General features: G+C 36.3%; 1 protein-coding gene across 3 annotated transcripts in view; it reads left to right on the top strand.

The window, feature by feature from the left end:
- NEDD4 (neural precursor cell expressed, developmentally down-regulated 4, E3 ubiquitin protein ligase) overlaps positions 1–27356 on the top strand; it is a 144959-nt gene that overhangs the window by 43585 nt on the left and 74018 nt on the right. For 2 of the 3 annotated variants that reach the window (XM_010836785.1, XM_010836787.1), the window contains one exon: positions 764–817. In XM_010836785.1, the coding sequence (XP_010835087.1) occupies positions 764–817 (54 nt within the window). Of the gene's footprint in view, positions 1–763; positions 818–5901; positions 11184–27356 lie in introns of those variants that run through there. The other variant, XM_010836784.1, reaches the window with a different exon arrangement.

The raw sequence follows: 27356 nt of genomic DNA, 5'->3' as shown, positions 1-27356 counted from the left end.
AAGTGGCAGGTCAGGTGGTCTGGTATTCCCATCTCTTTCAGAATTTTCCACAGTTTATTGTGATCCACACAGTCAAAGGCTTTGGCATAGTCAATAAAGCAGAAATAGATGCTTTTCTGGAACTCTCTTGCTTTTTCCATGATCCAGCGGATGTTGGCAATTTGGTCTCTGGTTCCTCTGCCTTTTCTAAAACCAGCTTGAACATCTGGAAGTTCATGGTTCACGTATTGCTGAAGCCTGGCTTGGAGAATTTTGAGCGTTACTTTACTAGCGTGTGAGAGAGGGCAATAAAATTAATAATAAGTTAAAATCCAATCTATTTTTAAGTGGTTGCAAATATTTAAATTTTTGAAATTGTGTCTTTTATTGTATTTTAGAAAAAAATGGGAAAATAAGAAACTAAATCCACTTTGTTATGGTAACTTAGAAAATGGTTGACATGTGACAAGTCTTGGCTTTTGTATTAAGTTTCACATGTAATTTAAAATACATTGTAAGTAACAGGAATTAGGAAATGGCAATGTTTACAAGCATTTATTTCTTGGTGTCTGTGGCTTGATGTTCACTTCTTTAAACATTAAAAGTAGAGCTGATTTGCAGTGTGTTAGTTTCTGGTGTACAGCAACATGATTCAGTTATACACACAAACACACAGGTATGTGTGTATATATATATTCTTTTTCATTGTAGGTTATTATAATATACTGAATATAGTTCCAGTGTTCACTTGTTTTTAAGCAAAGGCTGTTTTTTCCTTCCTTAGGTTCATCCTCAGCAACACCGGCTTCTATTTGAAGTGTTTGATGAAAATCGATTGGTAAGTCCTACCGTACAAACATAAACTGTGAAGCAAGGGTATACTTGAGTAACAAGCAAAAGTAGGCCAGGAATCTGTGAAGTGAGAGGTGCTTTCGAGGTGGTTATGGAAAGACTGGGCAAAGTGGTGGATAGAATTTTTCCCCCCCGCCTTTCCTGGTGCTCCTCTCTACTCTTCTATTCTCCCTGGCACCTCTCCTGATTATCAGTTCTCAGCAGATTTCATGGTCTTCCTCAAGGTCTCTCACGGCAGGGGATTCAGAAAAGTCAGCCTCTTGGCCTGACCTTCCTGCACACTTATGCTGGTACCCTGGTTGATAGTCCCAGGCTCAGGAGCCTTCCCCTCCACACTCCAGTGGAGGTCTTGAGGTTGCCTGTATCCAGTTATGACATCCCATCCTTTCCCTTATCCCTACTCTTCTACTGAATACAAAGGAAAACCTCTCTAACTGATGAAATTAAGTCTTCTAAAGAATTGCCGAAGTTCAGAGAGACAAAAAGCAAATATAACCTGTTTTTATTTTTATAAAAGGATAGTTGTGATTCCTAATTTCCTAAAGACTGTCTTGAAGTCCTACCCTCTTCCTAATTTGTCTTGAAACTGTATTTCAAACCTTTTTAGCATTTTACATTTACATTTAAACCTGTAAGATTTGAATATGGAGGCATAAGAACAGTGTTATGTAGTCAAAGCTTATCAATTACTAAACAGAAGCACAACAAGAATTAAAACAGTTTTATTCATTTTGTAGCTAACATAGAAACTAGATTTTTTAAAGAATCTATTTTTAGTGTTGGACTATATAACACTTGGTTTTATAGATGTGATAACTGTACTAGTAACAGAAGATATTGGAGAAGGGAATGGCGACCCACTACAGTATTCTTACCTGGAGAATTCCACGGACAGAGGAACCTGGCAGGTTATAGTCCATGGGGTCACAAAGAGTCAGACACAACTAAGCTACTAAGCTCAGCACAGCACAACTGAAGATATTTCAGATGAAATGATTAATTAGTATCATTATAGGCAAAGGTACTTTTTTGCAGCCAAGGGAGATTTCATCACTAACTTGGCAATCTAATTTTGTAAGGCTCAGTGACAGATGTTGATGATTTGCTTATCATTTGGTTAGTCACAGAGCTTTTTATTTTCTGTTTGTATTTTTGCCTTTTTAAAAATAAAATGGAGAATGTTTTCACTTTTTCCTTCTGTTGCTACAGATCTGTTTTCCTTCTTGATGGGACCAGGTGAAATTTAGTATTGGTGTTTTGTAATCATGAAATAAACATACAAAAATATGTGTACTATAATATTTATCTTAAATAATAAGACAAATATCTATATGCTTATTATTCAACTTAAGAACTTGAACATTACCAAAACCTTCAAAACATCCTTTAACCCTTCCAATAACATCTCCTTTTTCTCTCCCACAAGTAGTAACCACTGTCCTGAATGTTGTGCTTATCATTTCTTTGCTATTTAACAACTTTTATCACGTATATATGTATCCCTAAAAAACATAGTGGTTTCCGTTTTCATATTTTTGGATTTACTAAAATAGTAGCACTGTGAATAATTCTTTCCTCTGTGACATGCTTTTGGCTTAATGATATATTTGTGAGGTCAATCCATAGGAACATATTTCACAAGTGCATAGTTTTCCCTTCATCTGCAAATGCTGTAATACCACAATTTATGTATTTATCCTGCTTAATAGATATGAGTGTTGTTTCCAGGTTTGTGCTATTACCAATTGATAAACATTCTTGTTGTGTTTCCTGATACACATGTATGATTGTATCTCTAAGATTAATATTTTGGGCTTGAATTGCTGGTCATGGTATTACTGTGTTATTTTTCCTGTTGTTCGTGATACCAGTGTGACTTTCTCCCTGATTCTTGGGCACATCATTAGTGAACTTTTTTATTTGAATTATTTGCATATTGTACACAAGGAGGGATAGCTCATGCTGATGCTTTCCACCTGCTTATAGTTATCTAGTCTTTTTGCCAGTAATCTTAGTATGGTGTGACTCTTCATTGCCAAAACTAATATTTGTCATGCTCTGATTAGTGCATTAACACTCCTTGAGCATTTACCGTGTATAGCGTATATACAGGGTATCATGATTTGTCAAAAGAAAAAAGCATTGCTTATGATATTAACAATGGAATATTTCTAAAAGCAAAAAGAAAATAATGCATTGAGCAGCATATTCTAGATCCCTATACCAAAGAGTCAGAATTCCTTGTAGTCCAACTTGTGTTTTGGTATATTAGCTTATAGCTCTATACAAATTATTTAATCCTTCTGAAGACATTTTATGAAAATAAAATGAGACAGTAGCTATCAAAGCACTTGAAAATTTTTCATCATTAATATAATGTGTGATTTAGAGTTCATGGACTTGTGCATTTACGGCTGTCTGATATCACATTTTGTGTGTTAATTATAGTATGCATTTTTGGCATACATTGTGTTCAGTACTCTGTTATGCATTAGAAATATAGTTTTTCTTAAGAAGCTCACTTTACTAGCAAAAAGGAATAAGAAATAATTAAGAGTGGTGCATGTCATTGTAATGCTCTGATTTGTTGCTGGTCCCAGCAGGTAATTGAAGTGTACAGATTACCTGAGATGTCACAGAAGCTATAGCCATTGATGGAATAACAAGCTGGATTGTGTAGCAGTAAATTGACCTGTGCACTGTAAATGCCATTTTACCTTCTCCTGTAGCATTCACAACTAAGTTAGAGACACATCCTTTTCCTAGCAAGGTTCTCTTTGGAATGTATGGCAAAGAGCAAATATACTTTAAGGAGAAAGAATTTCTAGTATTCTGGAAAATGTTTGCAATATAAGTGATATTTTTTCAGCCAGTTTTAAGAACCTGGGGATTATAAACTATCATAGTTGGGTAATGGTGTTGTTAAGGGTGATGGGATGTTTGGGACTGATGTGCCTTTAAATGAATTCTATATATACCAATGCAAAAGTTAGTGCTTCTGTGTCGCTCATTTCAGTTCAGTCGCTCAGTTGTGTCCGACTCTTTGTGACCCCATGGACTGCAGCACACCAGACTTCCCTGTCTATCACCAACTCCCAGAGCTTTCTCAAACTCATGCCTATCAAGTTGGAGATGCCATCCAGCCATCTCATCCTCTATCATTCTCTTCTCCTGCCTTCAATCTTTCCCAGCATCAGGGTCTTTTCCAATGAGTCAGTTCTTCACATCAGGTGTCCAAAGTATTGGAGTTTCAGCTTCAGCATCAGTCCTTCCAGTGAATATTCAGGACTGATCTCCTTTAGGATGGACTGGATGGATCTTCTTGCAGTCCAAGGGACTCTCAAGAATCTTCTCCAGCAACACAATTCAAAAGCATCAATGCTTCAGTGCTCAGCTTTCTTTATAGTCCAACTCTCACATCCATACATGACTACTGGAAAAACCATAGCTTTGACTTTGTGGACCTTTGTTGGCAAAGTAATATCTCTGCTTTTTAATATGCTGTCTAGGTTGGTCATAACTTTTCTTCTTCAAGGAGCAAGTTTCTTTTAATTTCATGGCTGCAATCACCATCTGCAGTGATTTTGGAGCCCAAGAAAATAAAGTCTCTCACTGTTTGCATTGTTTCCCCATCTATTTGCCATGAAGTGCCATGATTTTGATTTTTGAATGTTGAATTTCACTCTCCTCTTTTAGTTTCATTAAGAGGCTCTTCAGTTCCTCTTCACTTTCTGCCATAAGAGTGGTGTTATCTGTATATCTGATGTTATTGATATTTCTCCTTGCAGTCTTGATTCCAGCTTGTGCTTCATCCAGCCCAGCATTTCTCATGATGTACTCTGCATATAAGTTAAATAAGCAGGGTGACAGTATACAGCCTTGACATACTCCTTTCCCAATTTGGAACCAGTCCATTGTTCCATGTCCGGTTCTAACTTGCTTCTTGACCTGCATACAGGTTTCTCAGGAGGCAGGTAAGGTGGTCTTATATTCCAGTCACTTTAAGAATTTTCCACAGTTTGTTGTGATCCACACAGTAAAAGGCTTTAATGTAGTCAATGAAGCAGAAGTAGATGTTTTTCTGGAATTCTCTTGCTTTTTCTGTGATCCAATCTCTGGTTCCTCTGCCTTTTCCAAATTCAGCTTGAATATCTGGAAGTTCTCGGTTCACATACTATTGAAGCCTAGCTTGGAGAATTTTGAGCATTTCTTTGCTAGTGTGTGAGATGAGTGCAATTGTGTGGTAGTTGCATTGCCTTTCTTTGGGATTGGAATGAAAACTGACATTTACCAGTCCTGTGGCCACTGCTGAATTTTCCAAAATTGCTGGCATATTGAGTGCAGCACTTTCACAGCATCATTTTTTAGAATTTGAAATAGCTCAACTGGAATTCTATCACCTCCACTAGCTTTGTAGTGATGCTTCCTAAGGCCCATTGACTTTACCTGTCTGGCTCTAGGTGAGTGATCACACCATCATGGTTATCTGGGTCATTAAGATCTTTTCGTATAGTTCTTCCATGTATTCTTGCCACCTTTTCTGCTTGCCATCTTCTGCTTCTGTTAGGTCCATACCATTTCTGTCCTTCATTGTGCCCATCTTTGCATGAAAAGTTCCCTTGGTATCTCTAATTTTCTTGAAGAGATCTCTAGTCTTTCCCATTCTATTGTTTTCCTCTATTTCTTTGCATTGATCACTGATGAAAGTTTTCTTATCTCTCCTTGCTATTCTTTGGAACTCTGCATTCAGATCGGTATATCTTCCTTTTCTTCTTTGCCTTTCACTTCTCTTCTTTTCTCAGCTATTTGACTTCTCCTCAGACAACCATTTTGCCTTTTTGCATTTGTTTTTCTAGGGGATGGTCTTGATCACTGCCTCCTATACAGTGTCATGAACCTCTGTCCATAGTTCTTCAGGCACTCTATCTATGAGATCTAATCCCTTGAATCTATTTGCCACTTCCACTGTATAATCGTAAGGAATTTGATCTAGGTCATACCTAAATGGTCTAGTGGTTTTCCCTACTGTCTTCAGTTTAAGTCCGAATTTTGCAATAAGGAGTTCATGATCTGAGCCCCAGTCAGCTCCCAGTCTTGTTTTTGCTCACGGTATAGAGCTTCTCCATCTTCGGCTACTACCCAAAGTGACACATGTGTGTCACTACCCAAGAGCTATGTCTGGACACATCCAGCCTCTGAAGCCTTAGGAGACTCCTATATTTCATATTCTAGGTGGACATGCTGTGCATCTCAAGTTTAGTGGTTGTGTTAGTCAAGGTTGTCCAGAGAAACAAAACCAATAGGGTACACATACATGCACACGGAGAATAAGAGAGGGAGAGATAATGAGGTGGGGGGGGGATTGATTTATTTTAAGGCATTGGCGTGTCTGAAATCCGTGAGGTGGTACTGGGAGGTTGCAGATTCAAGTAGGAGTAAGGCATCTGAAATCTGTACAGCTGGGCCGCAAACTGGAAACTCAGGCAGGGTTTCTTGTTACAGTCTTAAGGCAGAATTCTTGCTTCCAGAAATCTGTCTTTTTTCTTAAGTCCTTTAACTGATTGAGGTCCACTACCACCCACTCCAATATTCTTGCCTGGAGAATCCTGTGGACAGTGGAGCCTGGCAGACTACAGTCCATGAGGTTGCAAAGAGTTGGACATGACCGAAGTGACTTAGCATGAACGCAAAACTTATGGAGGGCATTTTGCTGTATTTAATGTCTACTGATTTAAATGTCAATCACATCTAAATAATAGCTCCATAGCAACACTTGGATGGGTGTTTGACTCAAAACTTAGCCAAGTCAACATGCGCAATTAAGCCTCACAGGGGACATCGACCTTCAGAGTTCTAGTCAATGATTAGTATAATCCTGAGCCTGTCCATAGGGGTATTTAACCACATTTATTTTCTGTGTAGATAATCGAAAACTAAATATCTCAGAATGTGGGGTCCTGAGCTTCTGTCTAATCCTAAAATATGATCTGTTTCATTCTAGAATATAAAATGCTCTGTGATTTGCATAGATTCCTCCCAAGTGAGGTCTGGTATCACTCTCCAACTCTTCTCCCCTTGAGGTTAGGGTTGATACTCCTCTCTTGGCATCTCTTTGGCCAGGAGGCTACATCTTATCCCAGGTTCTCTAGGTTGCACACTGCTCTATTAGTGGTACAGATCCTGTGCAATCCTAGACCAGAGCCAGGAATGCAAACTGTTTAACCTTTCTAGAATTGAAACGCAGCCTAGAGTACAAGGAATTGCATTTGATTATCTTACTTTTCCTTGGCTGAAGCCCTCTTTGCAGATGTTTCAAGTATTTTGCCTTCTTGTCCAGCTGCAGTGTTTTGATATTTCTTTAGAAGTAGTAGCTAGGTCCATCCACCATCCCTCCAGCCTCATCTCTGGTGTTACTTGGTGCTTACATCGTTCCAGCGCGATCTCAGGAGGATCAGAAGATATGCTTAGTTGTGATCCTGGAAGCTTAAAATGTAGTTAGGGGACATGAAGCTGATATTTAGAGTGAAGCTTACTGTAGCTTTACTATAAGAGAAAGAGAAAATGCTTATTCAATTAATTGTTTCATATTAACACCCAAAAGAGATTTGCTGATTAACTGGAATTTTTAGACTACAGGCATGAGTGGTTGATCTCATAGGTTAGCTTATTAGAAATAATCCATTTATTGAGTCATCCCTAACTTAATTTGAGAAGGAAAGCTGAAGTTTTTTGAAGGTATAGTGAAAAGATTAGGACTCTTCCTTATATAAAGAAAGAAAGATTATAAGGGAATATGTACTGAAGTCTATAAAATCATAATGTAGATTATACCAAACCAAAACAACATAACAATTTTATTACTAAGTTTACAACTGTACACATTCTAAAACATAGTAGTATCTCATTCTAGTCAGAAATAGAATCTAGTAAATTCCATATTTCTGTTTTGTCCTGTCTTAATTGATTAAAAACACTGTTTAGAAAATTATGATTGAGAACAGATCTATCCTAAGTTTTCTTTTTTAAACAAAGTGCAAGTATATGTTTTACATATTTGCTTTTACTTAGGAAAAAAAAAACTTACTTAGAAAAGTACAACTTGGGTGTAGTACTATGTGGTGTAAACAACTGAACTATTTTACTTTTTACTTTCCTATGAATGAGCCAGTATATATTTATTACTGGAGTTCCAGCTGTAAAATTCAGGTAAGAAGTTTAAATATACCCTAGAGTATTATTTAAAAATAAATGTGTTTCTTTCAGATAGAATACCAACCTTGGTCTATGACTTTTAGGGGAGAAATTAAAATATTAAACTTTTATTACCTAGTAAACTGAAAATAAAGTAAAGGTTAAATAAATACAAAGCAGAAATATATATATATATATACAAAATCACAACGTCTAAAAGGACAAACAGTATATTGTTCTCTCCTGCGGGAGCTTTATCAGCAGTGGTAAGTAATTCCATCTTTAGGTCAGTGCTAGTACTCAAAAATGTAAACAAGGATGTACTTTGTCTATATAAAGAAATATGCCATACGGTTTATGCTTCTTTATAGATATCAAACAACTAAATGAATTGTTTCAATGCACCAGTAGGGGCCAGCAAAGAGCTCTTAGAGTTTTTCAGAATAGAGTTGGCAATGAGATATGTTTATTTGATGTGTTAAATCCTTTTTAGACTTCTTTACTTACCACAACACTCTCTTAAGTGAATGAATTGCATAGACAGTGGAATAAAATATCTTGTGTGCTCAAACTATATTGGGGTATAGTTTTTCTGTCTAATCTGCATATATTTTTAATGGAATGTTTGCTTAGGCTATTTCTTGGCAGAATTTTAATAGTCAAAATATAAATGGAATCATTTAAAGACTGTACTGCTTGGCTGGAAAGGCCTTAAAATTACAGGGGAAAATGCTTGGTGACAGCTTCTCACAAACGTTTTTTTCTCAGACGTATGCTCAATTTTTGCAATAGTATTACTAGGCAAATTTTGTATTTCGATCCTTCAGCTTTCACTTTTTATAAGTACGTAGTGTTTTGGAAACTAAGATATTTATGTTTGGTTTAATGCTAAACTTTTAATTCACCCCCAAAGTTTTGGTATTTCCAAATATATACAAACATTTGAACTTTCTCCTTTTAAAAATATTAACAGTCTATATTCCTTTCTACATTTACTAAGTTGACTGGATTCCTAGTATGGCCACTATTTGGAAATGCAATCCTTGATTTGATACTCAATTACATGGAGTTTCATTCCTACCAACTTCCTGTAATCCTATCCCTATGGGTAAAAATATTAGTGGTCAAACTCTGCTGGAGAAAGTATAGGCACCGTGATTCACAGAGTTAAATGTTCATTTAGTAGAGCTGGAGTGAAAAAAATACTGTTTCAACTTGAAATGCTAGAAGATTGTTGTTCTTGTGTTACTCATTCATGCAAATTGGAGAAGGTATAATTGAAACAAGGTTGGCAGTGTTTGAGGCAGTGTGCTGCAGCTGAGCTCAGCTTAAAGGTCGCTGGAAATCAAGTGCTTTGTAAGTGAAGGCATTTTGACTACAAGCGATTCAAGACATTTTGGAAACGTCAGTCTCAGTAATGGGCTGTCTTTTTCTTTCTGTGCTATCTGGTCTTTAAGGTTTTGCTTAGGATAAAAACTACTACTTCTGAGCTCTTTCAGGCACCACAAATGATTTTTTCTTTTGCTGCAGTGCAGCTGCTTCTAGCCTGTCTACCGACAGAGATCTTTGTTATGACTCTCAGCCCTTAACATGTTTGGAAATGAGAACAAATGGCACAAAGCTTACGATTGCACTTTGCAGCCAGAAGAAGCAATACTTATCCTTTGTCAGAAACCTCCGGAGATGATTTGGATAGCAGCATTCACATGTGCTTCACGAGACCAACACGGATTTCAACGGCGAACGTGGTTCAAATGAAGCTGACTCCCAAACAGACTGCACTAGCTCCGTTAATAAAGGAAAACCTTAAGTCTCGGGAAAGATCATCTTTTCCTTCACCTGAAAATGTTCATAAAAAGAGCAGCTGTCTGCAGATATCATTACAACCAACAAGGTACAGTGGATGTCTTCAGTCTGGCAATGTCTTAGCTGATGGTGATGATGCTTCATTTACTTGTGTCTTAAAGGATGGCAGTGCTGTGGTTGATAATGAACTGAATGCCATGGATGATGGTAACCTCTTAAGCAGTCCTGCCATTTGCAGTGGTAGTCTTAGTAACTTTGCAGCCAGTGAAAATGGGTCTTACAGCAGCAATGGTAGTGATTATGGGTCCTGCACAAGTATCACCAGTGGAGGTTCATACACCAACAGTAACATCAGTGACAGCAGTGGTTATACTTTTCCACCAACTGATGATACCTTTTTTGGTGGAAATTTATCTTCTGACAGCGCCTCCAATAGAAGTGTGCCAAACAGGAATACTACTCCATGTGAAATTTTTTCAAGAAGTACAAGTACAGTTCCCTTTGTCCAGGATGACTTGGATCATGGACTAGAGATTATGAAATTGCCAGTGAGCAGGAACTCGAAAATTCCACTAAAACGTTGTTCATCCTTAGTCATTTTTCCTAGGAGTCCTTCAAATACCCCACCAACTTCTCCAACAAGTACAGGTACTCTTTCAAGCAAAGGATCCTATCAGACCTCACACCAGTTTATTATTTCTCCTAGTGAAATTGCCCACAATGAAGATGGCACTAGTGCTAAGGGATTTCTTTCAACAGCTGTCAATGGACTTCGGTTATCCAAGACAGTCTGTACTCCCGGAGAAGTAAGAGACATACGGCCTCTTCACAGGAAGGGCTCGTTACAAAAGAAAATCATTATTGCAAATAATAGTCCAAATCAGACTGTCTGTGAAAAGCCATCTGAAGGATATTCTTGTGTTTCACTGCATTTTACCCAACAGAAAGCAACTGCATTAGATTGTGAAGCAGCAAATGGTGATTGTAAACCAGAGATGTCAGAAACTGAGCTTAATTCTGATCCAGAGTTTATTAAGCTTATGCATAGGACATCTGCATGTTTACCATCCTCCCAAAATGTAGATTATCAAATAAATATCAATGGACAGTTGGAAAGACCAAATTTACAGATAAACAAAAACCATGCTCTTTTACAGAGAAGTATTTCATTGGGGGGAACTTATCCAAATGTTTCCTGTTTATCTAGCATTAAGCACAATTGTTCTAAGGGGGGACCATCTCAATTACTCATAAAGTTTGCATCTGGAAATGAAGGTAAAGTTGATAATTTAACCAGAGACAGCAACAGAGATTTCACAAAAGAACTACCTAATTCTTTAAAGCATTCTTGTAAGGTAAGTTTCCTTTGATTTTGGAAAATGTTAATTTATACTAGAATAGCTCTGTGAAATATTTGGTAAAATTTATTATAACTTGGCTGCTTTATATATTTTTTTGGTCCTTAGCTAGCAAGTACTTTGTAGTCATGAACTTGATAATTGTGAATCTAAAAAATGCCTAATAGTTTTTCACTCTATTTATTATTTTATCAGCATACAAAATATGCATTAAAAAAAAAACCTTTCCAAAGTGATTTAAGCCATAAAACATTCTGTAGCATAAGAACAGGCTTTAACTAATAATTTGTTTTATAATATTTTGCCTTAGTATATTTTCCCCTTGAGTGGCATGGTGTTTTAAAGTCTAACTCCGTATTTCATTCTTATTTTCAAAAATGCTCATTTAGTATTTATTTTAAAGCATTATAAATGCTTTAAGCATTAAGCATTTTGAAAAAAAGCCCTTTTAAGCCCTCTTTAAGCTTTATGAAAAAAGTAAAATATCGAAAGCCACTTAAAGTATTAAACAGTAAAAAGTCTACTTAAATGTGAAACTTTTCTTATAAGTGAACATAGAGAAAATATTTCTTTGAAATACATATATTTATTTGATCATTGATAAAAACTATTATACTGAATGTTTAAAGCAGAGGAAAAATAAATGGTATTTGCATTTGTATATACCCTTAACCACAGGAATTTTGTTCCACCCTGTTTTTCTTTAGCTACCAGTTAAGAATGCCTTCTAAAATGTAACTCATTCCTTCAATAATATTGAACTCTAAATTTTATATTTTTATGGTTTCAATTGCTAGGCATTTCCTAGTTATCTTATTAATTTGTTATTTGGGTAATTTTGCTTTATTATGGTAGTAATTTAACTCCAGTGAATCTTAACCAAAACAATTTTTTGTGTAATTTGGCCATTCCAAAGTATTTTAAGTGTTTTGAACTTGAATAGATTTTTTAAATTTCTGTGTTTGGAAGATCTTGCCAGATTTTAGGAAATTTTAAAAAAAGTATTTCTGACTAAACCAATTCTAGATGACAGTACATAATAGTCTGAGGCAAAGAAACTTATCTGCTTATCTGTGTTTATATAACACTTACTATCAAAATTAAAGTGTTTTTTAAAATTTCTGGGCAAATAAAATATTAAATATTTGCTAGTTTGTTTTCTCTCTTTTGAAATCTGATGAATATAATAATTCTTATTACCAATGCCCAGATGTTAATATAAGCAACTACTTTACTGAGGATGAATAAAAATCACATTTCATATTCCAATGTATGTTTTAGAATTATTAATTCCGTTTGCAAAACTTTTAAAACACTAACTGTTAAGAGATTATAATCCATTCAATTATTTTGTCTCCTAAAAAAAGCAATTAAGTGATACTGTGAAAAAACGTATTAGTAGTTTGCTAATTGAATTACATGTACCTTGCAAATGTATTTTACGTTTAATGAAATAATTAACCTGAAACAAATAATTGACCTAGAAATATTTATAAAAATATTCTTTAAAGAATTGATTTTGTGGTAATATTATAGTTTGTTGTTGTTGATACTTTTGAAAAAATGGTCTTTTTAATGTTTTTAAATTAAATTTGACTGCCTTTTGTGTGGCTAAAAGATATACTTTCACTGGTTTTTCTTTAAAATTGGGTAAGCTAACTTAAACATATTTTGTGACAGCTGAATGCCTAGCTTTCTGCAGAATCTATTTTTTGCTAGATTATTCAGTTATAAAATAGTTGAAGTGTGTCGTTTGCTGGAAAGCTCTAAGTTGTTTCTCCTCTTAATGTTTATTAAACAACTTTTTATATAAGAATTGTAAACAACATAGGACCATTAAACAACACGTGCTAGATCTAAACTGATCTAATTGATTAATGGTAAATTAAGGGCTTGTTTTAAGAGGAAAATAGTAATGTTGTTTTTTCTAAACATAGCAGTGACAACAATAATGGGGTTTTAGAAATAATCCTGTGTTTATCAATAATTATATATTAATCTAATTATAGTGGTATATTGTAACTCACTTATAAATAAACAGCTCCCAAAATATTTCCCATGACTCCAGTTAGTCTGGGTTAGTATTCTGATATGCTGAGTCTGGATTCACATTTAACAAGTTGATATTAGAGTAGCATTTAGTAATGTCAGCTATCTGTACCCAGCAGCCGTGAAATTAAATCACTGCTTTGGTCAGGGACCCTGGTTTTTAAAACATGAAGAGGTCTACAGATTCTTTTCTTCTGTGTTTAGCATCCAGTCTCTAGCAGAATAGTATCCAGTTTCTAACTCTATAATCAACAGCTCATTAATGGCTAATTATTTAAATCTAGTGAGAACTTTTATATGTATCTGCAACTTGGGTCTGTGTGTTGTTTACAATTTAGAATGAAGAAGAGACTTTGTAATCTGCATGATCATGTTTATCTCACTTATTTGCCTTCAAAGGATGTACCAATAACTGGCATATATTTATTGTATATACTTTTTGAGAGACAATATTACTTTTGTAAAGGCTTTATAATCTAGAAGTAGGCATTTGACATTTTAACATTGTGTGTCTTATCAGCTTGATCAAGAGAGAGATTAAGTAGGTGAGATGGTTTTTATTCAGTTACAAAAATTACCATTAGGTTTCTAAAATCTGTATAATTGTTAGTTTACTCTGTTATTGTTTCACTTTTCCCTATCTATGTTTTTAAAATTTCCTGTGTTGTTAGGATGCTCAGAAATGTCATTGCCCTGTTATTTTAAATACTTTAGCATTTGCCCCAGCTTGTTAATGTCTTCCATTCTTCATGTATATGCATATTTTTTTCAGAAAGTTTGGCTTTACATTTTTCTTTTTATTGTAAAGGTTTTTGTTTATTTTCTGTTATTTAATCTCAGATAGGTAAATTGCTTAAGCCTGGTATGGTAGAACTTTAAAAAACTGTCTCAATTATTTCAAAGCCTTTAAAACTAATCTCAAGATTGTACGTTTCAATAATATATTTAGTTGTTCTTCCCAGAATAACTGTTTTAAATATACACTGTTTTCAGTGTTCCATTATTTTCTGTCCTCATTTTATTAACTTTAGCAGAATATTTAGAGACATTTGGTTAAATTTATTTTGAACACTTAATCTTTCCTATAAAAATCAATATAGTTTATAAATATTGACTCTAAAACTGTGATGCAACAATGTTAATGACCAGTTTTAGAAACTTGGAGAGAAGTATGTGCTTGTACATGTGCATTTCTTAGAACTGAAGAACTAAAATACTAATTTCAGGGTGGTTCAGGGAGCTAAATTGTTTTCTTCAGAAATATTTTATATTTCTCTGGAGATGTTTCTTTAATTCATTCATCTAGCACATGTGTGAGTGCCTCCTGTTTGCCAGGCACGGACTCAAGCTCTGGGAATAAAAGATAATAAAGCACAGTGTCTTCCTGGGGGAAATCCCATTCTCCTTAGAGACATATTGGTAGACAAGAAAATTCTCAGACTAAAATGTGATGTGCTCAATAGAGCTGCATATGAGAAAGTGAGAAAGATGCAACAATATTTGTCTGAAGGAGAGGACCCGGTTGGTAGTCAAGGCTTCACAGGGGAGGTGACATTTGAGTTGAATCTTAATGGGTGAGTTGGAGTTCCCCAGGCAGAGAATCAAGGAGGATATTTAGGGCAGGGATTCTCAGTCTCAGCACTTTTTTGTTGCGGAGGGCTGTCCTTTGTCTTGTAGGATGTAAGCAGCATCCCTGGTGTCCATTTACTCAGTGCCAGTGGCATCATCTGCCTCAGTTGTCACAATCAAAAAATGTCTCCGGACATGGCCAAATGCCCCCCAGGGGCAAACCTGACTGCTCTTGGGACACATTGCTGTAGGCAGAAGCAGCCACACGTACAAGGCTGGAGATGTGAAAGAACCACACTGTAAGTAGTTCAGTGTGACTGGAGTACACAGAGTCAGGGGTTGTGGTAGATGATAACACTGGAAGTGGTGGGAGTTCCATTGCGTGGAGCACCTCATGCTGAAGGAAAGCAGCGTGTCTCCTGCCGACAGACAGTAGTTAGGCGACGGAAAAGTTGTTATTGAGAGTGTAGTGTGCCTACTTTTGTGTTTTTAGATGATAATTTTTTTTTATGACACCATGGATTATAAGTGAATTAAACTTTTCTTAACTTGGCCAACTAGGTGAATGGTGACATCATGAACTAAGATAGGGAATTCAGGAGAAGGGGCCAGATTGGGAGGGCAAAGAAGAAACCATGAATCATTAAGTTTTTGTCCTGAGAAGTTACCCTGGTAGTGCTGCTGTCAAGTAGGGTAGTTGGAGATACGGGCTCTGGCTCAGGAGAGGAGTGAGAGCTGGAAATGTAGCTTGGGAGTTAAGCATCTAGTCAGATTTCCGTAAGGATGGACTAGAAAAAGCACGAAAGTGAGATGGGAGGAGTGATAAATCAGAGTTCTGGGGACTACTAACTTGGGAGAAGCAATGGAGGAGGAGATAAAAAGGAGACCAAGAGTCACCAGAGGGGCAGAGAGGCCAAAAGAGCTTAGAGGCCTGAGGGCCAAGAGAGTGGAAAATTCAAGGCGGGCAGCATACAATGCCATGGAATTTATGTATCCATTGAATGTAGGAGGTCTTCATAACTTCAGTAGGAGTAGGCTCAGGAGAACAGTGTGAAAGCCTGGATGAAAAAAGAATGAAACAGGTAAGGAAGCAAAACAGGTATAGCTTGTTTGCTCAGTGTCACAAAAATAGTCATGAGTTAGTGTAGGCAAGTTTTATATTTAATGGCTACAATGTAGAGGACAAGCGTGGTGTTAGGCAGATATAATTGCATAAGACAAATTGTTACAAGAATATTGCAGCCTGTTCTCTAGGAGAAAAAAAGTTCTGTTAGCTCCCTATTATTTCACCTTAGAACAATAGAATAAGTGAGCACAGGCAGAGAAAACTGAAGTGGAGAGTCGGCAATATGAAATGAAGGGAAAAAATTAGGAGTGAAAATGTGAGATGGCCTATGAGTAGGCATAACTCTCGGTGAGCAGGATTATTCAAATTTTCTCCTGCCCCTCCCTACCACCAAAAATAAGACAAAACAAAAATAGAGCTAGGTAGAAAACAAGTCAGGGTTTAAGGCTGCTTCCTAGACACTGCTTGGAGAAGAGGCCCTCTGTCTTGCTGTCACCTGCTTCTTCCAGGATATGGAGCCCACAGCAGCTACCTGTTGTGAGGCCTGGCCCTTCTAGATCCTCTCTCCCCTTATAGGGAACAGGATAGATGAGAAGAAGCTAGGATCAGAGCCTTTGTGGGCAGAAGGGTCTTGGCAGAGTCCCTGGGTGTGGCCTGCCAATGTGTTGAGATCAGGAAGATGGTTAGCAGAACAAATGAGTTCTGAGAAGGGGATCCAATGATCTTGTCAGCATATCCACAAAATACCTGAAATCTTGCTCAAGTGTGTGGTTGGGTATTCTTTGTTGGCCAAATGTGAGACTGGAAGGCTATGCTCAGGTAAAGACCCCACACTGAGAGATATAAGAAAGCCTTTCAAAACAAGAGGTAAACGCATCTGTGCTTGTTCAGTGAGATATTGGGAGGAAGCTCTCAACATAGCAGCAGTTGTTGGAAAGTAATTTTACTTTCACTGAAACTTAAAAAACCTGTATAATATAATTAGAGCAGAACTGAGAACTTCTGAGAGAAGCAGAAAATTCTGAGAACTTGGAAGGGCAAGAAACTAGCATGTTTATGTACCTTGTAACCCAATTCATGGATGGGTCATAATAAAGAACACCTTGACCAAGAGATCCCATGATGTTTCTAGTAAGGTTCTGGAATATCTGGGGGTGGGGGGAGGATAATGATTTCTCTTGATTTAGATGTATTACATCTAAGATAAAACTGTAACATTGTAACAAATTTTGTGATTTACTATAATAGAAAAAATATTACCAATCAAAAAGAAGTTTGTATCAAAGATATTGGTATTACAAGGGACAGTGGCTTTAAATGCAGTTGTTCATTAAATACAGAAACATTCTTAACTGAATTTTTATCTTTTGTCCTTCTTACCAGAGCTGAAGATAGCGTTTTATGATATAGCTAAAATAATATCTAGGACTGCTTCCTTTTTTCTCTCTTTTCTCTCAAATGTTTGTTGGTAAGCTGCCTTCTGAGCTACTGATCTGATCTGAAGCTGTCTTCTAATGCTTTAAGGATTACAATTAGAGAATAGTTCATTAAGTCATCATTTGGACTACCAATTTTCCAATTTTCATGTGTGTGTACCTCTCCTAGAAATCTTGTTAAAAGGCAGATTATGGTATAGTAGGTCTGGGTGGGGCCTGAGAGTTCTGTATTTCTAACATGCTTCCCAGGTCATACCAATGCTGCTAAAATTCCTTAATCACACTTTGAGAAGCAAGACTTAAGACCATTAAAAAAAAAATAAGGACAATAATACAGTTCATAGTTGAAATATCCAGCGAGTCTGTCTTCCACTTTTGCATAAAGAAGAACTGTATGTATACCATGGTCAGGGCTAAGCTAATTTGCAGGGGATTTTAAATCCACTTGGACATTTACACTAGTTATTGGTTGAGACCACGTAATACAGAAGGGATTGTTTGGACCAAAAGCCATTCAAGAGCTCAGTTTAGGGTACTACTGAGAATGTTTGAATCTTACATTGGCTTATGTAATGAAATGAAACGCCATCTATAATCAGTGCTTACTATGAGCTATCCTTTTGATAGATCTATAAGGAGAAAGTGAAAAAAATCCTTTATGTATAATTTTGTGATGCTACTTAAAAGTATATATTCCTTCTTAAGCATAAATTGATATATGAAAATGTTAGGAACTGATCTTCCATTGGAGCAAGTGAAGAAATCTTACTGGTAGCTGAGTTTATATGGTCTTCATGGCCTGAATTCAGGAAGCCTGTGTGTGTGTGTGTTTAGTCACTAAGTCATGTCTGACTGTTTGCGACTCCATGGACTGTAGCCTGCCAGGCTCCTCTGTCCATGGGATTTCACAAGCAAGAATACTGGAGTGGGTTGCCATTTCCTTCTCCATCAGGGAGTATAAAAGACATTAAACATTTCAAGTAAGCAATGAGAAAAAGGGAGCATAGCAAGAAAAAAGTTGAAGATGGGGAGATAGGCAGGCAAGGAGGCAGGCAAATATAAATTTTCTAGAATTGATTGAATCTAGAGAAGGGGTTAGCAAATGAATAATCTTTTCTGGGCTCTCATTTACTAGAATATTATTCCCTAAATCAGAGACTGCTAGATACTTAGTACCTAGAACAGTGCATAGCTCAAAATAGACACTATTAAGTATTCATTAAATTAATCTCTGAAGCCAAGGGACCCTTTGTAATGGGGTAGAGATGACTGTAGAATCTGGTAGGTGACTAGAATCTGAGGGTGACCAGACAACCTCGCACAAACAGATAACCAAACTGGGATATCTGAGGGATGACTATAATGATGAGTGGGAGCTTCTTGATGCTTCATCCTCTGTTTGAAAGAGTGGCACTCTTAAATGAATACCTTGTCCCTGGGGTGGATGCCAATGGAATATTATGATCGTGACTCAAGGATTCATTTCCACAGTGGAGTCTGATTCATAGCCTACATATTCCACTAACTGGTGCTGTAGAACTATGTGTCTGGGTAGAGGCTCAGATCAAATTTTCTAAAAAAGAAGATGGAATGGATCAGAAGTTTTAAGAATATTTAAACACAGGCCATTTGACTAGCTTTAAGTTCATCATTGTTTAATAAAATGACTTCATTTCAGACTTGATGTAACAGCCGATTTCTCACCATTTTTCTTGGGGTTTTAAGTAACTGTTTTAGCTAAGAATGACCTTTACCTTTTGTACCAAACCTGAAAGACTGAACCCTCTTAAGGAGTTTCAGAGCTTAATGGAAACTCAAGTCATCTTCTAAGCAGATGAGCTTAACAAGTATTTATCAGAAATAGAATATGTGCCTACTGTGAGTGGCAAATATTATTCCTGGCTTTGAAGAGTTTGTACTTTAGATGAGAAGACAGCATTATCTGTTTAAATAAAGAACCAGAAAACAACATAATATATAATAATGTTCATATGCCTACTTCAGGCAGGTGAACACCTAAACTCTGAGTTATGTGATTGTCTATATAATTTTTAATTAATTCAAATTTTTATCAAGATGACACAGGTGCTTGTTTTAAAAATCAGGTGTTTTCTCATTGAAGATTTCCTTTCTGCCTTTTTCTCTGTGTTCCCTCTCACCAGAATTCCTATTAGCCCAAGTTTGTACATCTTGGATTGATCTTATAATTTACTTTTCTCTTCTGTTTTCTGTTTCTTTGCCTTCTTATTCTGCTTTCTGGAAGATTTCCCCCAAGTGGTCCCTTCTGTTTAATTTTAAAATTTTGGTTGCTTTAGTTCCTAAAGTTCTATCTTGTTTCTTTAGTTCCTAAAGTTCTATCTTGTTTTCTGATGATTCCTTGTTTTTATTCTTGCTTTAGAAGTGCAGTCTCTTATTTCTCTGAGAATATTTTACTTAAGGCTTTTTCCTTTGAGTTTTGTTATGGGTCCTATGTTGTGTCTGGTTCCTGTGGGTCACTTTGCCGCTGTCGTTTGTTTCTCTGTGTTACTAGATGAAAAATTTCCTCCAGGTGTCTGGTGAACCTTGGCTGTCTGTTCATATTTGAGAGTGAGTCACTATGAAGTTATCTGGAGGCGCTGTAGTTGGGTGAGGCTTTTCAGATGGTTAGCTTCATTGTCAGGAGTCTTCTAACTGTCAGTATCTGGAGGTCTTGTCTCAGAGGTCAGTTTCTCCAGAGAAGAAATTTGCAATGATTGCCCAGTTATGTTTCATAGCTGTGGTGAGTGATAAACTAGGAATGGAGGTGATTTGTTTCACAAGTTCTGAAACTAAGTTAATTCAAGGTAAATCATGCCTTAAAAGTGATATTTACTTATCAAATTCTTAAGATACTAATTATAATTTAATTAATATACAGTCTGTAAGGTGCCTGATTTGCATAACTTGTCTGAAATACATTGTGTATATATATTCTAGGAGTGAAGATGCTCCCAGAAAGACCAGATTTAAACATCCATTATAATAGAATATGTGGTTTCCTTAACACATCTCCCAACCTCTTATATTTAAATGTGAATGGGGGTGCCTGTCCTCAGAGGAAGAGGATAGAGCTTTTAGAACTGTATTTTGGTGCAGACAGAAGGGAGAGGAGACCAGAATGGCCCCCTGGTGGAGTAGAACATTGGATGCTCACTGGCTCACTGGCATGTCATCACCTCAAATATGATTGTTTTAACTTGGACAAAATTCTGATATATTCCTTTTTTTTTCCCTTAAAAAATAGACTTTATTAAAAAAAATTTTTATTGGGGTATAGTTGCATCACCAACTCAAATGACGTGAATTTGAGCAAACTCCAGGAGATAGTGGGATGGATGAGCCTGGCATGCTACAGCCCATGGAGTTACTGAGTCTGACATGACTTAGCAACTAAACAACAACAGATAGTTGCTTTATAATGTTGTGTTAGCTTCTGCTGTATGGCAAAATGAATCAGCTATATGAATGCTTATGATATGTTCTTTTTTAAACTTTTGACCCAATATCTGTGAAAGGTTGAATCAGTCAACATATTGTGTTATGTACCACATTTAGAAAAACTCTTTGAGTTAGTGATTATCTCCATATTACAAATAAGAGAAAAAGATCAGAAAAGTTAAAAATTATTTAGTCAGGATCATAAGTCAAATAAATGTCATATTTGGACCAAAACTCAGCTCAGTTATGTATTCTAAAGCCCTTTTCTGCATTTCTAACCAGGAAGACTTCATTCCACACTGCAATAGGGGAAATCTACAAGATAAATAAAACTGCTTGGGGAAGGTTATTCTTGTAAAAATAGCATCAGAAAGGACAAAAAGAGAGTTGTCTAAAGGAAAATTTCCACTTAGGCTGACTACTACCTGATGAATAACTTTTACTCTCTGAAGAACAGGTCGAGTCCTGTTCAAGTCCAGGTCAAGTCCTTTTTTTCTTGCCATTGTTGAGTGAAAGTGAGGTTCAGGGATTAGTTAAGCATATTTCTAGAGAAACGGTTTATCTTTCAAACTTTTCTTTTTCTTTTCTTCTGAGTTGGGACCCAACACTTATAATTACTTTCTTCTTTCTGATTAATTTTATTGATCAAATAATGCATTCTGTGTGTTTCTACCTCCTACGACACTCTTTGAGTTTTATTTCTCTTCAATAACTATTATATCATAAACTACCTAAATCATGGTAAACCATATGTCTTTTTTTCCCCCCAGATATTTTTAAACTTTTTATTGTGGGAAATTTCCAAGACGCACAAAAGTAGAAAGAATAATGCAGTGATCCCCCATGTATGCCCCCAGTGAACTCTCAGTTTCAGTAGTTACTAACGTCTTGTCAGTCAGGTGATCCATCCTTCCCCCTCCTTTTCAAACTGATTTTTACTGGAGTATAGTTGGTGTACAATGTTGTGCTAGTTGCTGCCAAGTGAGTCACTTAGACATCCATATATACACACTCTGTACTATGCAGTAGGTTCTCACTAGTTATCTGTTTTATTATAGTAGTGTGTATATGTCAGTCTCAGTCTCGTAATTTATCCCTCTCCGCCCACCCCCGATAACCAGGAGATTGTCTTCTATATCTGTGACTCAACTTCTGTGCTGTACATAGGTTCATTTGTACCATTTCTTTAGATTCCACATATAAGCGATATCATACGAATTTGTCTTTTTCTGTCTGACTCACTTCAGTCACTGTGGCAATCTCTGGGTCCATCCACGTCACTGCCAGTGGCATTATTTTGTTCCTTTTTATGGCTGAGTAATATTCCATCAGCACCATGTCTTCTTTATCCATTTCTCTGTCAATGGACATTTAGGTTGCTTCCATGTCCTCCCCTCCTTTTCTTCTGTTGTTTTTTTTTTTTTTTTTTTCAGTAAATCCCAAATATCTTATGATTTTACCCATAAATACTTGGAGTGGATCTGTAATGGAGAAGGACCATTTAAATATACAAAATACCACACAGTCATTGTTTTTAACAAAATTAACGATAGTTCTGAACTGTTTTGACTGGATCTCTTTCTAAATCATCTAGGTCATTTTAGTATTGACATAGCTCTCTCCTTTAAGATGTGTCTATCTAATTCTTCATCTATGTTATGATGTTCATTCACTTTGGGGCTGAGTGAGCCAATTATTAGGCATAGGATTTTCTATCTCTTTAATCAGATAATTTTTGATAATATGTTTGTTACCAGCATGATTTAGGCTGTCTTCAGAACCTAAAAGTAAAGTTAGAATTAGGACTTAGAGCTGATCACCTAACTATACCTTACCTCCCCCTTAATTACCACAGAGCTGCCTTGAGAGTTCAAACATCTGGGATACCTACCTTCCTAATTCCCTGGTAGTGTGAAAATGTGCTCAAAACAAATTAGCTGTATTAATTCCTCTTAAAGCTTCTCTGCATCTTAATTTTATGTTTATGGAATGAGAAGGATATGAAACTTGGTGAAGTTGTTTTGAAGATTGGAAATTTTTTATCTGTTTGGCAAATAGTTGGTGCTCAGTAAAAAGTGACTATTATTGTTTGCCTTATAATATTGTTGTGAGAGTATATGAAGGTGTATCTTAAACTATAAGGTGATACAGTGCATAACATAATAGTTGTTTTTTATATGTACAATCTGAATCATATATAAATCTAAGAATCCAGGTTAACAGTTAAGTAATAGGAAATTAAAAGATGCTTGCTCCTTGGAAGAAAAGCTTTGATCAACCTAGACAGCATATTAAAAAGCAGAGACATTACTTTGCTGACAAAGGTTCGTCTAGTCAAAGCTATAGTTTTTCCAGTAGTCATGTATGGATGTGAGAATTGGACTATAAAGAAAGCTGAGCACTGAAGAATTGATGCTTTTGAACTGTGGTGTTGGAGAAGACTCTTGAGAGTCCCTTGGACTGCAAGGAGATCCAACCAGTCCATCCTAAAGAAGATCAGTCCTGAATATTTGTTGGAAGGACTGATGCTGAAGCTGAAACAATTCTTTGGCCATCTGATGTGAAGAATTGACTCATTTGAAAAGACCCTGATGCTGGGAAAGATTGAAGACAGGAGGAGAAGAGGATGACAGGGGATGAGATGGTTGGATGGCATCACCAACTTGATGGACATGAATTTGAGCAAGCTCCAGAAGTTGATGATGGACAAGGAAGCCAGGTGTGCTGCAGTCCATGGTGTTGCAAAGAGTCGGACACGACTGAGTGACTGACCTGACTGAATAGGCAACACATGAAAAGAACACATTAAAAAGTAGTGTGAAAGTACAGACTAGAAATCTGGGGAAGCATTTCTTTCTAAGATTCTAAATCAAATATCAAGACATATTTTTCAAGTGAACACAGTTTTTCTAAAGCCCTATTAAAAATTAAAGCTCAGATCTTTTCACTTAAACTCAGTTTTGACTATGCATATTATTGGGGACAAAACTATGACAAGACTTGATATTCAAAAGAAAGAAATAACTCAGCAAATTAGTAGAAGAAGAGAATTAAAATCTAGAAAGCCCTCCAAGTGGACCACAAACCACTTTTTATGCAGTAACTGGTAGTGCTAAAGAAAGTGGTCCTGTAATTTTTTTCCCCCTCATTGAAAATACTGATTCATAAGAGACAACCTTACTCATCTTATGTCATTGACAGAGTCAGCTTGTAGCCCTAAGGTGATAGATTCCTTCTGTTCAATTTGTAGACTAAACAATTCCAGACGTCTCAAAAGGTGTTTTTTAAATAGACTTTATTTTTTTAGAGCTAAAAGTTTTAGATTCATAGCATTAGTGAGATTTCCTATATTCCCTACGCCGACCTATGCAGCCTCCTCCATTATCAGTATTCCCCACCAAAGTGGTACATTCATTACAATCAATCTATTTTGACATAATCACCATCATCCAGAGTCCATAGTTTAATTTAGGGTCCATTCTTGGTGGTCTATATTCTGTAGGTTTGGACAATTTTATAATGTCATGTACCCACAATTATAGTGTCATACAGAGTAATTTCACTGCCCTAAAAATCCTCTGTGTTTTGCATCTTTATCCCTCTATCCCCTGTCCCTGGCAACCCATAATCTTTCTGCTGTCCCTATAGTTTTGCCTTTTCCAGAATGTCACATAATTGAAATCATACAGTATGTAGCTGTTCAGTTGGGCTTCTTTCACTTAGTATTAATAATACTCATTTAAGTTTCCTTCATCCTTTTACATAGTTTGATAACTGCTTGGTTTTTTTTAGTGCTAAATAATATTCTATTGTCTGTATATACCCTGGGCTTTCCTGGTAGTTCAGCTTGTAAAGAATCCCCCTGCAATGCAGGAGACCCCAGTTCAATTCCTGGGTCGGGACGATTCGCTGGAGAAGGGATAGGCTACTCCCTCCAGTATTCCTGGGCTTCCCTGGTGGTTCAGCTGGTATTCCATTGTCTGTATATACCTTAGTTTATTCACCTACTGAGGAACATCTTGGTTGTTGCCAAGTTTGGGCAGTTGTGAATGAACCTGCTATAAATATCTGTGTGCAGGTTTTTGTGCAGACGTAATTTTTCAGCTTCTCTGGAAATATCCCAAGGAGTGTGATTGCTGGATCATATGGCAAGAGTAAGTTTAATTTTTTAAGAAACTACCCAGATGTCTTCTAAAATGGCTCTATTACTTTTTAATCCCACCATCAATGACTAAGAGTTCGTATTATTCCATATCCTTACCAGCATTTGGTGGTGTCAGTATTCTGGATTTTGGTCATTCTTATATGTATGTAGTGTTTCACTATTCTTTTAATATGCATTTCCCTGATGACATATGATATGGAGTATCTTTTCATATGCTTATATGCCATCTGTATATCTTCTGTAGTGAGGTGTCTGCTAAGGTATTTGGACCATTTCTTAGTCATGTTATTTTCCTGTGGCTGAGTTTTCAGCATTCTTTTTATATTTTGGATAATAATCCTTTGCAAATGTGTTCTTTGCAAGCATTTTCTCCCAGTCTGTGGCTTGTCTTTCATTCTTTTGACAGTGTCTTTCAGAGAGTAGAAATTTCTAATTTCTTTGAAGTCCAGTTTATCAGTTACTGTATTTCTTTCATGAATCATGCCTTGGGTATTACATTTAAAAGGTCATCACCAAACCCAAGGCCATCTAAATTTTCTCTTATGTTATCTTATAGGATTTGTATAATTTTACATTTAGGTCTGTGAACCATTTCGAGTTCATTTTTATGAGGGGTGTAAGCTCTGTGTCTAGATTCATGTTTTTTGCATGTGAATGTCCCGTTGTTTCAGCACCATTTGTTGAAGGGACTATCCTTTCTCCATTGCTCTTTGCTCTTTGTCAAAAACCTACATATTTATGTGGGCCTATTTCTGGGGTCTCTATACTATTCCACTGATCTGTTTGTCTTTCACCGTTGGCACACTAGAATATTATAGTTTTACAGTGAAATAATATCAGTCCTCCAACTTTGTTCTTGTCCCTTAATATTGTTTTGGCTGTTCTGGGTTTTTTGTGTCTCTATATAGTAAGCTTTAGAATCAGTTTTCAATAGCCACAAAGTAACTTGCTGATATTTTGATTGGAATTACCTTGAATTTATATGATATCTTGGCAATAATAAGTCTTCATATCCATGAACATAGACTCTCTCTCCATCTATTTAGTTCTTCTTTGAATGCATTCAACAGAGTTTTGTAGTTTTCCTCAAATAGATCTTGTATGTATCTTGTTAAGTCATTTCTTAAGTATTTCATTTTGGGGAGTGCGATTGTAAACAGTACTGTGTTTTGTTTTTTTTTTTTATTTCAAATTCTACTTGTGCATTGCTGATACATAGGAAAACAATTGACTTTTCTTTATTAACCTTTTAGCCTGTGACGTTGCTATAATTGCTAATTAGTTCAGAAGTTTTTTGATCATTTTTTTTAGACTTATTTTCTACAAAGATGCTCATGTCTTCTGCAAAGAAAGACAGTTTTGTTTCTTCTTTTCCAATCTGTATATGTTTTATTTCCTTTTGCTGTCTTATTATATAAACTAGGACTTCAGTACAGTGTTGAAAAGGAATGGTGAAGGGGGACATAATTTACTTGTTCCTGATCTTAGTGGGAAAGTATCTAGTTTCTCACCAGTTAGTGTGATGTGAGGTGTAGGTTTTTTTGTAGATGTTTCTTATCAAGTTGAGAAGGTTTCCCTCTGTTCCTAGTTTATATCATGAATTGGTGTTGGTTTTTGTTAAATGTTTTTCCTGCACCTATTGATATGATCATGTGATTTTTCTTTAACCTGTTGATATGTTGGATCACATTAACTAATTTTTGAGTATTGAAATAACTTTACAAACTTGAGCTAATGCCACTTGGTTGTGGTGTGTAATTCTTTTTACACATCGTTGGCTTTGATTTGCGAATACTTTTTTGAGAATATGTTCATCAGAGATATTGGTCTGTTTTGTTTTTTTTTTGTATATAATGTATTCATCTAGTTTTGATACCAAGGTAATGCTGGTTTCACAGAATGAGAAAGTATTTTCCTTTGATTTTGTCTTCTGAAAGAGTTTGGTGTAATTATCTTCTGAAAGAACTGTATAATTTCTTTTTTAAATGTTTGGTAGAATTCATCAGTGAATTCCTCTGGGCTTGGTGCTTTCTGTTTTGTTAGGTTATTAATTACTGATTTATTTTATAGATAAAGGCCTATTCAGGTTATCTATTAATAGTTGCTTTCAGATCATATCAGATCAGTCGCTCAGTCGTATCTGACTCTTTGCGACCCCATGAATCGCAGTACACCAGGCCTCCTTGTCCATCACCAACTCCTGGAGTTCACTGAGACGTCCATCGAGTCAGTGATGCCATCCAGCCATCTCATCCTCTGTCGTCCCCTTCTCCTCTTGCCCCCAGTCCCTCCCAGCATCAGAGTCTTTTCCAATGAGTCAACTCTTCGCATGAGGTGGCCAAAGTACTGGAGTTTCAGCTTTAGCATCATTACTTCCAAAGAAATCCCAGGGCTGATTTCCTTCAGAATGGACTGGTTGGATCTCCTTG

Source organism: Bison bison, unplaced genomic scaffold (genome assembly GCF_000754665.1).
Source record: "Bison bison bison isolate TAMUID 2011002044 unplaced genomic scaffold, Bison_UMD1.0 scf7180017864066, whole genome shotgun sequence".
NCBI classification, from domain to species: domain Eukaryota; kingdom Metazoa; phylum Chordata; class Mammalia; order Artiodactyla; family Bovidae; genus Bison; species Bison bison.
The sequence above is the reverse complement of the archived record's forward strand: the minus strand, read 5'-3'. Positions and strand labels throughout refer to the sequence as shown.